The 16,679-nt window shown below is 41.8% G+C and overlaps 1 protein-coding gene across 1 annotated transcript; it reads right to left on the minus strand.

Annotated features, from left to right (window-relative positions):
- Positions 1-937: 937 nt before the first annotated feature.
- On the minus strand, positions 938-16,655 carry METAP2 (methionyl aminopeptidase 2). The gene is made up of 11 exons (XM_079991933.1): positions 16,348-16,655; positions 15,329-15,430; positions 11,363-11,428; positions 10,396-10,498; positions 6,670-6,831; positions 6,046-6,227; positions 5,870-5,964; positions 5,675-5,771; positions 4,621-4,724; positions 3,848-3,963; positions 938-1,592 (listed from the first exon to the last, which is right to left on the minus strand). The coding sequence occupies exons 1-11, from the start codon at positions 16,508-16,510 to the stop codon at positions 1,340-1,342; spliced, it is 1,443 nt and encodes a 480-aa protein (XP_079848059.1). The 5' UTR covers positions 16,511-16,655; the 3' UTR covers positions 938-1,339.
- Between the last annotated feature and the right edge of the window lie 24 nt (positions 16,656-16,679).

A 16,679-nucleotide genomic window follows, 5' to 3' on the forward strand; every position in this document is an offset into this window, starting at 1 on the left:
TCACGGACAAGGTGAATAGTACTTGGTGGCAGAGGGGTCCAACTCAATTGCATTTGAGCAATGCTAGGTCATAAAATAAACAGCATTGCAAACAGGACAAATCCCAGAGTCAATCTAACAACTGTTTATACAGATAGTACCTTATTGAGCGTGAACTGTGTTTTCTATATCTTAATTCCAAAGCACATCCTAACAGTCTGCAAAAACCTACTGCATGAATGGTCAATGAAGCATACGGATTAGCACCACTTAATAGTTGGACTTTTTCTGCTGCTTTGTACAGAAGAAATATGCAGCCTGCTAAAACCTTTTCTAGGCTCAAACTAGAATGTCAAACAATTCTGTAGAAAATATGTGGGAGTCCTGTTATACTTTGATTAGCCTCAACCCTACTGCCACTTACATGGGTACAGAAGAATAGCATCTAATGTATCAAACTGTTATTAGCAGAGATTTCAAATAAAACTAGTTTTAACAAGTGTAATGGGAAAATAATATAATCCAGTTTCTGAACATAATGAAGAATATCCAGAGTTCTGATAAATGGAATATTTGCATTGTCATTTAAATAAGTGTCATAACTGAAGTATCAAATAATGTTTAAGCTGGCTAGTGGATTTATCATAAATGAATGGGAAAAAATGAGCAGAATAAGACCAATTTCAATTCCCCATTCATAGAAAGAACCTATCAAGCTATGCACTATAGGTCAGTGTACCATAGCTGGGGGCAGATAACATTCCCAAAAGTTCGTAACTTCATGACTTAAAGCAAGGCAAGACTCATGCTATATAAGACAAAACTTCAGAAAAGTAGACCATGCCTTGTGTTGATATCCGGTGTAAGCAGAGAAAGAATACATCTACAGGATTTAATAAGGCAGGTTTTCCCCCCAGAGCACTGCTGCCTAGCACTTTTAATACTTTCAAAAACCATATTTGGTATTAGATCCATAAATCTGTCTTTATTTTTTACAAAATGGATTCCAGGGAGTTAAAAGGCAATACCAGAGACGACTTAGGCGCAGAAATCAGGTGTAGTCATTCAAAGCATTCAAGTAGGGAATATGGTAATATAAATATTCAAAAGCCTTCTCTCAGAAATATTAAAACAATATGTATAACTCATTCCAAACTAAGAAGTAACCTGAAATACTCTAGAGGCCTCAAAAGCTGTTTTTCCTTTTGTTAGATACATGAGAGAACTTGCCTTTGATTAAATTCCTCTTTCCGAACATGGAAAGTTATCACATGGGGTCCACTGTTAAAACAGACTGCAAATTTATTCTGGCATAATGTGTTCCAACAGAGTACATAGGTGAGGTAATGGCCTTGAAGTTTTAATAGTCATCTCCTCTACTGACAACTTCTTTGCATGTTGGACGCAATAATATGGTATGCTCAAACTGTGCTGTATATGAGCCTTTAATATCACATAGGGGAGGGTATGGATCCACTATACCCAAGTCACACAGGTTCTTCAGAGCCATTAGATATTTACTTTCTCCCAGACGATCTAGCCATCTGCGGCAGAAGGCAAGAGTGCCAAAGTTTTCATTGATAACATTCAGCAAGTGTTTTGCTCTTGGAAGCCTAGAAGAAAGAGTGCACTGAATGAGCAGGAGGAAATGCTGATCAGGCAGATACTGTGCAATCCCATGCATGTTTACTCACGAGTAAGTCATGCTGTGTTCAGTAAAGAAGCAGTAAAAATATACTTTAAAATTCCATAATGCATAGCACTAGTAGCCAACAAGACATGGTAAACAAAAAAAAGTGTTCAGCATGCACCAGAATCCATTGCTGCTGCATACCTTGTTTCTGGTGAGGAGACCATTCCAGAGAGAGTGGTCTTTGCTTTCATGTAACAATGAACGCACAAAGCTGTGGTGGGGCCTGAGGGTTGCATTTATTGTTTGCTAAGAAGAACAGAAGGGATTTTTCTTCCAATTGCAGCACTGGAAAAAGCCTCTCCACTAAGTCCAGCACTGCTATGGGAAGGAAAATAACCCCCTTGCTCCTACCAGCCTAGTGCTGCCCTTCCATTGGAACAGATCAGAACCCTCCTGTTTCTGGAGTCATCCAGCCTGCTATCAATGACGGTATTCAAGAATACAGTGGTGCCCCGCAAGACGAATGCCTCGCTAAACGAAAAACCCGCAAGACGAAAGGGTTTTCCGATTTTTTAGCGGCTTCGCAAGACGAATTTCCCTATGGGCTTGCTTCGCAAGACGAAAGCCCATAGGGAAATCTCCGGGGACAGCGGGGAAGCGCAGCGCGCCTTCTCCTCTTTTCCCGGACCTGTCCTAAGGCTTGCGGTGGGAGGTCCGGGAACAGAGGACAAGGCGCGAAGGGCTTCTCCTCTGTTCCCGGGGCTTGCGGTGGGAGGAAGCCCTCTGTTCCTGGACCTGTCTTGAAGACTTGCGGTGTGAGGAAGGTTTTCCTCCCCACCGCCAACATTCAGAAGGCTGTTCTGAAGGCTGGCGGTGGGAAGAAAAGCCCTTCTCCCCCGCCAGCCTTCAGAAGAGTTCCCGCCTAGGCTGCGGATAGCAGCCTGCTGCCCCGCGCGAGGGGCGCTCTTAAGCAGAGCGCCCCTCACGCGGGGCAGACATTCGCCGCTTGGGGAGCCCTGCAGGGGAAGTCCTGCAGGGCTCCCCAAGCTGCGAATGTCTGCCCCTCACGCGGGGCAGCAGGCTGCTATCCGCAGCTTGTAGAGCCCTCTGGACCTCTTCTGAAGGCGGGCGGGGGGCAAAAGTCGTTGTCCCCCCTGCCTGCCTTCCCGGGGGCTTTTAAATCGCCCCAGGACAGCGGAGAATTCATCCGCTGTCCCGGGGGCTTTTAAAATGCTGGGGGACAGCAGCGAAGCCTTTGCTGCCGCCTGCCAGCATTTTAAGATCGCCCCGGGACAGCGGAGAAGTCTCCGCTGTCCCGGGAAGGCAGGCGGGGGGAAGCAAAGACTTTCGCCCCCCCCCCCCCGCCGGCCTTCAGAAGAGGTCGGGGGACAGACTGTCCCCGGACCTGGTCTGAAGGCGGTTTCCATAGGAACGCATTGATTGATTTTCAATGCATTCCTATGGGAAACCGTGCTTCGCAAGACGAAAAACTCGCAAGACGAAAAGACTTGCGGAACGAATTAATTTCGTCTTGCGAGGCACCACTGTATATAAAAAAATTGTCCAGTGGCATCAGAGACCCACTAAGTTTGTTCTTGGTATAAGCTTTCGTGTGCATTCACACTTCTTCAGACACAGTCAAGAAGGCTGAAAGCTGCCTTGTTGTTATGAGTGTTGTTATTCCTGTCACTGCAGGTAATTTGAGTCAGGAGGCTGATAGGCTACGTCAAACACCACGATGGGCTGGATCTAGCCCATGGGCCACTTAATTTACCACTGCTGATTCAAAGAACATGATTCAAAGTATTTAAGATGCTAGGCATTTTTTGAAATCACTATGATTAAACCACAGTAATGTAAAGCTGCTGCTAATATTAGCTGTATTTGGATGTCATGCTAAATCATTCTTCCCAGATCAGGTGTTCCCCAGCTGTTCTTAAACTCTGATTATCCCTGACTACTGGCCATGCTGGCTAAGGCTGATAGGAGTTGTTAGTTCAAAAACATCTGGAAGAGTTTCAGCAGTGGTAAATTACTGTCCACTCACACACGAGTAAATCAAGTAACTTTAAGGACAAGTAGCTCTAAAAATTGTTGTTTTTTGTCTCATTTGTGCACCCATAGTATATAAGCAGTCTACTTACCATTCATTTCAAGTTGTGAATTAGCAACGATATTTCTTTCAATAGTACAGACAAAGAGACATTTACCCACTGTAATAAAAGCAGGACTAACCTTATTGGCACATGTCCAACATCAAAGTTCTTCATATAATGAGAACATTCCATATCATCATGAACAACACCTTTTCCTGTGCTGCCAAAGGTTTCTATAGCATATACTTCTCCCTCCTAAAATTAAAGAGACACATATACTAGATAAGCATACTGGAGTCCATGCTGAGAAATAATCAAAGAACTATTTCTTTGCATTTGAAAACATGGGTTCTGGCACAATATTATTTTGCTACAGGAGACTTAACTCTGGAATTTCTCAGAACTATAAATGTAGGACAACACATAATACCCCACAGAGCAGGTGTACAGGCAGCATGCCCATGAAATACAATCAATCTATTCACTTCCTGTAAATCAAAGATTTTCAAATGCTGTCAGGGTGATACTTCCTTACTTAGACACTGCCCAATCAGGTTTAATGAATAGCTTAATCCCATGTACTAGGAATAGCTGTTCGGGTGAATGTTAGGCATACCATTCATTTTTCATTTTAATAAAACTAATGCCAACTGTTAAGTATTACACACATTTACAACATTCTGTTGTAAGCAGTAGCCATATGCTTCCTGGGTAATTTAGTACTACAGACTAAAAAACTTCTTAGTTGAGGGGGATGGGAACAGAATTTCAAACAAGGGCCAGATGAAACTGGAAGTTCAACTGCAAATATTAACAGCCTAATACTGTGCATATTCTTCAGTGGGAGTAAAGGCCCATGGAGCTCTATACTTCTGTGTACAGAGAGTAAGGGTATGAGAGTTATTTGCTTACTTCCATTCTTGTTGCTTCGCCTCCTTTCACAATGGGAACAGTTTTGCCTGCATGTATCCTATAGGGTCCAATAGAGTGTCCATTCAGATTGCGAATTGGTTTCACTGTAACATAAAATATGAAACACTATAAAATCAATGCACGTAGGTAACTAGTACAGTTAACTTTTCTAGAATAAGCAATTTCATTTTTAAAAAAAACTATTCTCAATTTTTAGAATCCAAAGACAACATGAAATTCCCGAAAACACAATTAAATGCAAAAATCAAAACCTTTTGAGAAGTTTAGTAAAGGTAAAGGGACCCCTGACCATTAGGTCCAGTCGTGGCCAACTCTGAGGTTGCGGCGCTTATCTCGCTTTATTGGCAAGGGAGCCGGCGTACAGCTTCAGGGTCATGTGGCCAGCATGACTAAGCTGCTTCTGGCGAACCAGAGCATAGCACGGAAACGCCGTTTACCTTCCTGCCAGAGCGGTACCTATTTATCTACTTGTACTTTGATGTGCTTTCGAACTGCTAGGTTGGCAGGAGCAGGGACCAAGAAACAGGAACTCACCCCATTGCGGGGATTCGAACCGCTGACCTTCTGATTGGCAAGCCCTAGGCTCAGTGGTTTAACCCAACCTTAAGAGTATCTCTCCATAAAGGCTGTGGGGGGAGCTTTTCTGGCCCAGCAAGAAAGGAAATTCTTTTCTCCCAGCACAGCACATGGTTAGGTTCATGCAATGACTGCTGGGAGGAGTGCAGAAAGAAGGAATGCCATGGTAAACCTACATCAGCACAAACAGATGTCTTCATCTGCCCCAGCTGTGTGATCATTCCCCATATTGGGGAATGATACCTTCTGATCGGCAAGTCCTAGGCTCTGTGGTTTAACCCACAGCGCCACCCGCATCCCTTGAGAACTTTGATGGATCTCAAAATGTTTTACTTGTGACCAACAACAGTAATCAAGTCTTACAAATGCAATGCCTCTGTCGGTTTCATATGCACACATGCTCTCTCCCTTAGCGTTGAATCAAAACTATCACATGTACTAGATAGGGGAAATTTACCTTGATATGTTTTGCCATCAATTTCAACTTCGTAAGATTCCATAACTTCTTGAATAGCCTCACCAACATCACAAAGGCGAACGTCTATTCCAGCACACTATACACACATAAGACAGGTTGAAATTGAAGATAAAAATTCCCTCTCACAAAGTATGTAGGTAAGAGATAAAGTTACACTTCCCCTTGCAAGTATACCTTTATTCCAGTATTAGTTGCATCTTTTACAGCTTGTAACAGCCTGTCATATTTTCGATTGAATGTGACAGTAAAAGCACAGTCAATGATACGACCTGAAATTAGATACAAATTAGATGAAAGAATCTGAACTCAACTAAATGATCTAACTGCAGAGTAAGCAAGAGAAAACTCACCACTAACATGTGTTCCAAAATCTATCTTGCAGATATCATCGTACTGCAATACAGTTGGATCTCCAGCATTAGGGGTATAGTGGGCTGCACAGTTATTCAGAGAACATCCCGTGGGAAATGCAAGCCCAGCATTTAAGCCATTCTCTTTTATCAACTTCCGTGAACAGTCTTCTAGTTTTTCGCTAGGGAAGCAAAGGTCTTTATTACACGAACGGATTTGTTTTCCAGCAGCTTTGTTTAGTTGCTACATTAAAAAAAATTCAAACGATTCCCCTCCTTCCCTTTGCTATGCATATTACTGGGAATGTTCTTAGAAATGAGATATTTGCTGCCCCAAGAATATAAGAACTGAGGAAGTGCCATGTCTCCAGCTATATCATACTCGTTGAACAACTTTGCAGCAACATTCTGTTAGCTGCTTGTCCCCCAGCCTCATAGTCCATAGAAGCAGTTGTGAAAAAACAAAAACATACAATCATCACCAACAGTCACCAGAACTGATGGAGAACTAGGCTGATATATGGAAGCCCCACACCAAATCTCTATGTCCAGCACATTCAATTAAACTTATGGAGATGAACCCTTGTATAGTCCTCCCTTGATCCTATGATCTTTTATTCTCACCAGATTTCTATCATTGTCATTCCAGGTTTGATCCAGCTCATAACGTATTTTCTCACTTGTCTGTGTGCTTCAGCAGCCTCTCTGAAATCATTCCAGATCTCTTCACTTGCTTGATCTAGTGCTTTCTTTTCATCACTTGTTGTTCTCCAAGCAGCAGTTCGCCTTTAATATTGGGATAAAAGGATTGTTGGACTGGCCATTTTAGCTTGTAATCCAAACTAGATGACACAGGTATACTCAACAGGACTACTACTTTAATATACATATTTTAGATTAACAGAGGTAAACTTCAAATTACATATACAATCACTCAAGTTATTAAACTCTAGCTAGCCCATTCTGACCAAGTCCTAGAGTAGTTCAAAATCAATGTTTGTTTCCAATTCTACTGCCATCACGAAACACCTCACTGATTTCAGAAGATTTTGGTAAAAGAAAAAAATATTCATTGAAGGAGAAATATCATTATTGCACCATTTCTACCACGAAAAACCTTGGGTACCTAGCCTAACTCCAACTTGGGAGAATGTAAGGAACAGGTTTAGGAGTTCAGCCAAGTAACCTGCTGATAAGGAAAACTGCAGGTGTCCAAAGCTCCTCTACACATGTTCTTTGAATTCTAGATGTGGCCTGCACACATGCAATAGCTGGTATAGTGGACTGTACCACTTTAGACTGCAGGTGGAAAGGATCATGTTTTTAAACAATGCTTCATATAGGTAAAAGTAAAGGTAAAGGATTCCTCAACAGTTATGAGCGCCGCACCCCATAGTTGGCAGGACTTATCTGCTTTCAGACCGAGGGAGCCTGCATTTGTCTGCAGACAGCTTTTCCGGGTCATGTGGCCAGCATGACTAAACCACTTCTGGTGCACAGAACACTGTGATGAATTTCAGAGCGCACAGAAATGCCACTGACCTTTCCGCTACAGCAGTACCCATTTACCTACTCGCAGTGGTATGCTTTCGAACAGCTAGGTTGGCAGGAGCTGGGACAAAGGAATGGGAGCTCAGCCTGTCGCACAGATTCAAAATGCTGACCTTATGATCAGCAAGCCCAAGAGGCTCAGTGGTTTAGACCACAGAGCTACCCGCGTTCCTCCATATGAAAAGCTCTTGGCTATGCAGAACACTAGCCCAGTAGAGAGCAAATTGGACTATAACTTCTTCCCTTGTTTTGCCATTTTACTTGCACAGATTTATTTACACCACTTAGAGATGATGGTGATTAAGCAATATACAAATTGCAGAAATAAAATAAATAAAACTACATGGGGACATTCAAAAGTGGTACAACCCCACTTACTGTCCAGAAAATCATACAAGCCACTCTACCACTTCACTGTTCTACCACGTCATTGTTGCATGTGTAGATCACGTCTTATGTCTTATCTCAGGGATGGAGAACCTCTGACCCACCAGACCATTTTGGCCAAGCCACACCCTGCTCTGCACCTCACATCATATAACAGTGGTCCAGCCCACCTGCTTAAGTTGGCCTGTGGGTAGAAAAGCATCTGGCTAAACTAACAAAGCATATTCCTTCATGTGCCATCACATATTTTTTTGAAAGGTGCAAAGCCTGTCAACTGCATGACTTAAGATATGCGAACTTGGCAAATGAAAGACCAAAGGATATTTGTGGAGACGGCTCTTGCTCACTTGCCCTCCATTAAGTCTGAGCAAAGCAAATGGGTATGCAGTCCAGTCCTGAATCCACAAACCAAGGGAAAGGTTCTGTGACAGGAAGACTGAGCAATTCCAGTGGTGATTTACATCAGTGATAACCATTCATGCCTGCCTCTGTGAGTGGCCATTGTCTCCCCTATTCCTGGCCAGGTGCCATACCAGTTACCTGCCAAAACGTGACATGTGCTCTAACTAGCAAGAAAGAACCAGGTGCCACTCAAACCAATGAGCATAAGAGGGTCCTTACAATGGGCTTAGGTATGCAGTGCTTTGTTTCCTCCATTCAATCACCACCTATCCTCTATCGGTGACCATCAGGAAACCATGCAACTGACCACCTAAAGCCATGCTACTCACAAGTAGACCAAGCAGTCAGTCTGTTGCTAGCTCAGCACAGGTAGATTTGATCTACAGAGCTTTTATTTTCAGTATTTGTCCATTTGCCTTTTCCTCTTCCATTCTTAATAAAGCTTCATATTATTTGACTGCTGGGATCTGAAGGGTGTTTATGCCAAACTTTAGGATTTGGGTAATCTCCTACATGCTTAACCACTGAGTGTATATATGCTACTAGGGCAAAAGTGTGAATTCCATGGTGGAAGAGACAGTTAAATGCCAGCCCCATTGTCCTGAGTAAACAGAATGATGTGACTGAAAGGCAGAGGTAGCATTGACTCAGAATTCTAGATTTTTATTATTTCATGGAACACCACAGAATTCCCTCCCACTGGGGGCTCGCATCCAACTGTAGAACTGCAAAAACTCAGTGATGGTGGCAGCAATTACCAGATACTTTAGAGGACACTGCTGGTCTACTTTGCAAGGCAGCTGTGCAGACTGTAGGCAGGCTCTCCTAACCTTCCCCCTTCCATTACAGTATTATTATTTTTTTAATTTTTTACTCTTTTTTTAAACAAACACTAATACAATTACCACTAAGCACTTATCCAGCAGCACATCTAATGGTGCTTGATTTATCCATTGTCTCTAGACAAACACTTACACATTCAACATTCAAACATATTACTTAACGAAACCTCTCCACTGAGAATATTGAGTGGTTGGTATAACAAGGTCTTGATTTTGGTCATTAACATAAAGGGGTCCACATTTCTAGGAAGGTATCTCTATTTGTTATGCCTTTAATTGCCCTCTTGTGTCTAGTGAAATGCTCAGACGCTAATCATGCTGCAGTCAGTAAGAAGCCTCCAAGTTCTCTGAAGTGCAGGGTGGAGCCTAAGCCTATGTCCAAAGATAGTAGGGCTAAGGCAGGATTTGAAGAAAGGGGGTTGGCCTGTAATTGTGGATATAATAGAGAATACTCCATTCCAAAAGTTTTTAACATGGCGGTATTCCCACCAAAAATGAATAAATGAACCCAGCTTTTCCATCACAGTATTAACCTATCGCAGGCTTTAAGGACTGCAGTGTAGTTCTCTACAGAATTAAACAGAACATAGTTTTGAAGTATAAAATACACAGGTACATTGTCACTTTTGAATGACAAGCATTATTATTATAGTTATTACTATTATTAATACCTCCCCTTTCCCCCTAATGGGACTCAAGGCAACTTACGGATTTTTAAAAAGAAATTAATAAAAACATAGAAAAATAATAATTAAAAAACAAGAGAATTAAAACTATATACATCTAATAGTATATAAACAAGCACAGGCCTTGTTGATTATGCCTATGTTCAAGTACTACATAGTTTGCTGGCAAAGTCACTGCTGCATGCATTTACCATTCATACATAAAAGTAGTCCCAACTCATTAAGCATATCTACATCATCCCAAGATCAACTGCCAACAAAATACAGTATGCAGTTACAAACATATACAGAGATCTGCAGGTCGGAACACTCTAAAATTCACTTACTTCCAATTAGCACCTCCAAATAACGGATAACAGTAGAGCGAATATAATAACCCAGCTCTTGGGGCAGAGACTTATGAACAACAGGCAAAACGCCTACAAAATAATTTGTCAATGTACCACGCTGTGCATGTTAATTTTTTAAAACAAGATACATACCCATCTTGTGTTGGTGGATACTCACACTCTTCACCTTTTGGAAATATTCCAGTGGTAAACAAATCACATATTGGAATAGATGGAGGATCTGTCTGGACTTTAGCTGTTGGGTGAAATGCGAAAGTTGAATCTCTTACGATGCACTGCATAGTTCTATCATTTCCAATACAAAAGCATTTAATTATTATTATTTTTTTTACATTGCCTTACTTGGGCTCACATCTAAAACTGAAAACATGCCAAGATACCCTTAAATAACCTTGCCAGTTCTGAGTGCCTTTTACAGTTGCAGCACTGAGTCACTTTAAGCAAAAAAACCTGGGTTGTGCATAGCAATCAATTTCTTTAAGAATTCAAATATCTGCATACACTTCAAACACCACTGTTTACCAAGACAGCATCTATATTCTCATACCTGTCCTTGGTGAATCACTGAAATCACTTACAGTGATTAAAAATATAAGACTGCACATATGTACTAAAGTCTTTCAGGTGTCAGTTCCTCTCCCAGGTCTCTATAAAATATATACATGAGGATGGTTGTTGTTTTGAGATTTAATCTTCTTTTCAACTATAACTTATAGCTGTATACCAGCACCACTTCCCTCCCCCATGTACCTGCTAAAATGAAGGGTCTTACAAAGTAATCTCCCCCAGCACTGGGGTGGGATAACACATTTCCCACTTGGCCTATAAAGAGCAGGCAAAGAGCCTTATCTTCCCTTCACAGCACTGAACATCACAGCTTTGCAATTGGGAGATAAAGCTGTGGAGGCTCACTTGCTACAACTTGCCAAGCTGGGTGCCGACTGCAGGACAATGGTTACCTACCGCTGCAGTAGACAATACTTAGCAAGACAACCAAATGTTCTTGCTATGTATAATGTAGTGTTATGTGTAAGCTCCATAAACATGACATAAGGAGAAACAAAGTTTGCACGATACAACCATAGTAACAAACACCTACGTCCTTTCTTTTTCTTCTTCTTCTTCTTTTTCTTCCCTGCTGCACCATCACCTTCACCTTCACCATCTACAGAAGACAAACATTTACAAATTTATAAACAATAACTACAGATAATAGCACTACTACCTAAGATTATTATTCTATAGTTGCGAGAGGAAAAAATCGAGTTAAGAGGCTTGGCTAAAGGGCTAGAGCAAAGCTACATATTAGAGCAGCCTGATTAGACTCGCCCAAACTGCATGCAACTTCACACCTGCACAGGACGTGAAGATTTCAAAGAACAAGCAGGGATAACTCCTGCTGAACCTCTATTGGCAAGAGTTCCACAGAGCAGAGCTTGCTACACTAAAGGCTCAGTGCCTGGTAAAGACCAGCTGAACCTCAGGGGTATATGAGACCACCAAGTGCCTCATCACAAGACTTCAGTGATCAAAGTGGAGCATAAAGAATCAGGTGATACTTCAGGCCCAAATAGTTTATGGCTTTGTGAGCACAAGAACACTGAAACTGGCAGTAGGAAATTGGTAACCAATGAAGGTTTCTCAGCAGCTATCCCTTATGCAAACATACATGCACACACAACCATAGCTAACATCATTCAGTGAAACGAGTGGTGATGACCTAAGTACACCCCAATAAATATATTTCTTTGTGTCATAAATAGCATTAGCAGTAATAATAATAATAATAATAATAATAATAATAATAATAGAAGAACACTGCCAGACCCTTAAGTGCAGATTGAGACACAAAGTTTAATCATGGCTGTAACCACAAGCATCTTCACTGTGATGTCTTTCCTATTTCAATAAGGCATCAGCAGCTTTCAACATGCCCGTTATGACACCAGAAATCTGGAGTTTAAAATGTACACTAGTCACTACATGTTGTATGCTTAATTTTGGAAGCATACCAAGACACATTATAGAAATTAGTATGCACAGGTGGAATCTGTAGCAAGCTACTGCAATGTGGCATGCTCCTGGTCAGTGTTTCAACCAGTCATGCCTCCATTTCATTTCCTCTATTACTTCATTACCCCACAAAAATAAATCAGGATTCCATGCCCACAAGACATGCTTAATTCTCAGTGGGTTGTTTTGGGATCCCCCTCCCCCACATTTTTAGTTTAGTTTACTGTCTTTCTATGCTGGCTAAGAAGCAAGGAGCTTCGCTTTCTCCATGGCATATACTGAAGTCAAGCTAGTTGGTGAAAGATGGGTAAAGTGATTTGTCCCTCCTCTGCCAGTCCATTTGTTCTCTGGAGAGAATTCCATGCACTTCCCTGAGTGGAATTCCTGGTTGTTGAAAGTAATTAAATATTTGCTAATAATGCAAGAATAAGAGGGCAACATTAGATAAAAGCAAAACCATATTTTTAAATAAAAAAACCCCGCTGATGCTAAGCAGCATTAATAGTTCAAACATATTGTGTAAGTGCTTCACACATACAGTTGGGTACAACATTCATAACAAAACCACTTTCAAAGTGAACTAATTAATGCCACATGAGAAATCAATAAAAATCATGGCTTCACAAGGACAAATCATATGCTGTTCAGCACTGTCAATGATTATTCCTTCTAGCCACACACTTCCATCACCCTTCAGTTTACAGCAGCTACCACCAGAGAAGTCTAAGGCCTCTGGCTGGCAGGTACATTTCTGGCAACAAAAAAAAGAGAGAGATAAAGTGCATGAAAAGATAGGACCGCTGCCTGGAAAGAACCCTTTGTTTCTGTAGTTCTATGGAGAGGAAAGGTAAGAGGCAGCATAAAGAGAAAGAGAGTATCTTTCAGGCAGAGTTAGCCAGGTAGCCACTAGTTTCCAGTAACTGACCTATGCACACTTCTTTATTTAAAATTCTGAAGCTTTAAAATAAGAAACTATCACTTTGATAGTGATCTGGCTGACACACATTATTTAAGTTTTACATTACCGTAATTTTATTTTACTAAAAAGATATAGTTAGGGCATTAAAGACTGTAAACACTTTTTTGTATATAAAAAACCTAGAGCCCATTTTAAAGCATAATTTCAGTCTGTCACAGCACATTCTGGAACAAAGACAGTTGTTCTTTAAATACTCAATGCTCTTTAACACTGCTACTCGTTTTAATGAAAACTGCATCAGATTCCTCTTGCCCTTGAACTATGCTTAATCCATTTACACTACATCAGAAAAAAAGTTCTGGCATGCAGTTCATTCATCTACCAATCTGGAATACTTTCCAGTTCCCTATGCTAACCACTGCAGATTCTGGCAATATTCAGTCCTACAGTGGCTGCTGTTCACTTATTACAGGCTTCTTCTGCGGTACTGTGCTGGTAGATTTGCCAATCAGCAAGCCAAACTGTTTAGACTGCATGTGTCCTTGAAGACTGCTGCATTATTTCCATCCTTTTGTCAGAGTCACAACTACTGTCTCTAATCAAGGCTAGAATCCTAGGAGCTGAATGAAAACGTAATTCCAAGTAACATGTTTAGCTTCCACCATGAACAATTGATTCCTAATGCAAAACACCAGACAGCAATGAAGATTCTGTCTGAACGGTTCTTGATTTGGTCCAAGACATATTTTTGCTATTAGGATTAAAAAAGCTTTGCCTATTTATTTATATTACTAAATTGTTAACACAACTTTCCCCACAGGACAATCAAGGTGCCATACATGGTCCGTCCGCCCCCCCCCCCATTTTACCATCACAAAAATCATGTGAGGTAGATTAGACTAGGGGCGTGTGGCTAACCAAGGTCACCCAGTGAGTCTTATGGATGAATGGGGATTTGAAGCCTAGAGTTAAGCACCATCATGTAACAGTCTCTTAACATTTAGGATCTCTTCTGAATTATATGAAGCTCAGGTCACTAGCAATCCAGTTGTTAGCCGCCCTGAGCCCGGCTTCGGCTGGGAAGGGCGGGATATAAATAAAATTTATTATTATTATTATTAATTAGAACTTAAGCTATTAAATGGGTGAGTGTGGGGAGCCCCAGACATCTATTCCAACACCCAACAGGAATAACACATTAACGGTTGTTCTTGTTCAAAACCAATTAATGTGGATAGGTATTGTGTTGCAAAAGAACTTGAACTGAAATGTTTGGTCTATTTTAGATAAATAAACTCACATCAAAGTCTCTAGGAGAAAATCATCAAAGTGTATTGAAAACATTGTTAGCTTAACCACCATGTCTTATATACAGCCCCCTATTCTTGGTCCAGAAAAAGCCCTTTGCATGTAAAATGGGGCTTCTGGTTGTCATTCATATTTCATTCCTATCTTCTTCATCATATGGCTTTTCAAAATGTAGATATAATACAAGGACAACAGTAATAAAGCCTGTTTTCTGTAGTTTAAATGACTTATAATTTATAGAATAATCTAGGTAAAATTGTCACTTTAAGAATTAAGCTGAATTTTATTTCATTTCTTTTAATGAACAGAAAGACTGGCATTTTGTTTAGAACGAAAGCTCATCAGAAATGGCTTCATAAATTGAATTCAATATCTGTGACTTTCAAGCATGTATGTATGTACCAATAAAATTAACCAAAGATCTATCAATATTCTCTATTACCATTCCCAAACAGGAATTTCAATATATAACACAGTCACAGTGTTGCAGTAGATAGCCTATTATACCTGAACAAAGGAGATCTAGGTTAAAGTCAGTGCTCAGCCATCCCTTGGGATAGATCCTATCTCTCATCTTGAATTACCCTGATAAGAGTTGCTCTTTCCAAGGTTATAATTACTTAGTATAATATTATCTCTTTTTAAAATCAATGAACAAAACATTTGATAATAGCCTTTTTATACAGCAGCGCTTTCAACAACCTACATAAAACTGCTTCAGCATGAAATATCTTTCCCAACTCCAGTAATCCCTTAACTAAAGCAAACTACAAATATTTTTACATTAATATTTTACATATCATGGACAGGGTAAATTATACTTGCCTTCATCATCATCTTCTTTCTCCTTTTCCTCCAGTGCTTGTTTATCCAATTGTTTTGTCACCTCATCAAGTGTTGACTCAGATTCTCTCTCGGTTTCTTGTCCTGTTTGCAAATAAGCAGGTAGTTTGAACAATAACGCAAAACCCAGCTAAACAAAGACAATATACAATATACTTTCAAAATCGTGTGTCTCTACTTTCTATATTATACAAGACTATTCCTATATTATCACTGCAGGTAAATAATAAATTTCTTCCAAGCAATTCCATAAATTGAAATCTCTCTCCCTAGACCTTAGGACAGGTACCATGTACTAATGAAAGCATGTAAATCCACCCCCACCCCCGCCTTACGCAACTGCAACAGTCTCTAAGAATTAAAACACACCCTCAGTCCTGTAAGGAAACCATGCAGTTACAATCGTCCTCCTTCTATACCATACGAGTGAGTGTCCGACGGCAAATACATCATGCCGAAGACCCTATCTCCCATTACATGTGAATTTCGTGCATGCTCCCACCATAAAAGTTATCTTCCGACTGCAGTGTTAACCCCCCCCCTTTTTCCAGGCACCCTGACAGCTGCATACCAGCACTCTCTTGCTTCCCAAGAAAACCCCGGCAGCGTGTCACCAGCCCGACATACGCGAGGTCGCCTTGCCATACACGACCCACGCCCTAGTTTAACGATTTCCAGTCTCATATATCATCATATATATATATATGATGATAAAAGGCTTAAAACATGAGCTTGACGGCCTAACACCCAGACCCTCCCCATCGCTTCCCCCTAAACCCCTCCGACTCTGGGAACATTTCCCCACAGCGGCCCCACGAAACGACGTCTTTCTTTCCCCTCAAAAGGGGCTCGTCCTCCCACCGACCCACCCCGGACGTCTCAGGGGCCAAGGTGGCTTCGCTCCCGCTCCTCCTCCTCCCCCTCCTCCGAAGTTGTCCCCATGGCTCGCCCCTGACGCGGCCTCCCCGCCCCGCCATCGCCTTGCCCGGCCCAGCTCCTACCCGCGGCGGCTCCTTTGCTCTTCTTCTTCTTCTTGCGCTTCTTCTTCGCTCCTTCCTCAGCGCCAGGCCCCGCCGCGCCTTCTCTCTCCTCGGGATCCAAGAGCACCTCCCCGTTCAGGTGCTTCTCCTCCTCGGGGCTGACCCTTTCCTCCACGGCCGCCATGTTGCAGCAGCCGCCGCCGCCGTCGCCGCCGCCTCCTCTCCCACGACTAGCCGCCGCCAGCGAGAGAGAGCCAGAGACCGAGAGTGGGGGAAGGCCGCTCCAGCCCCAGCTACTCTATGGCTCAGCCCTGGGGCACGTCGGGAAAGATGGAGGGCTAAGAATCCCGTCG

This window comes from Podarcis cretensis (assembly GCF_951804945.1).
Source record: "Podarcis cretensis genome assembly, chromosome: 10".
Taxonomy (NCBI): Eukaryota; Metazoa; Chordata; class Lepidosauria; order Squamata; family Lacertidae; genus Podarcis; species Podarcis cretensis.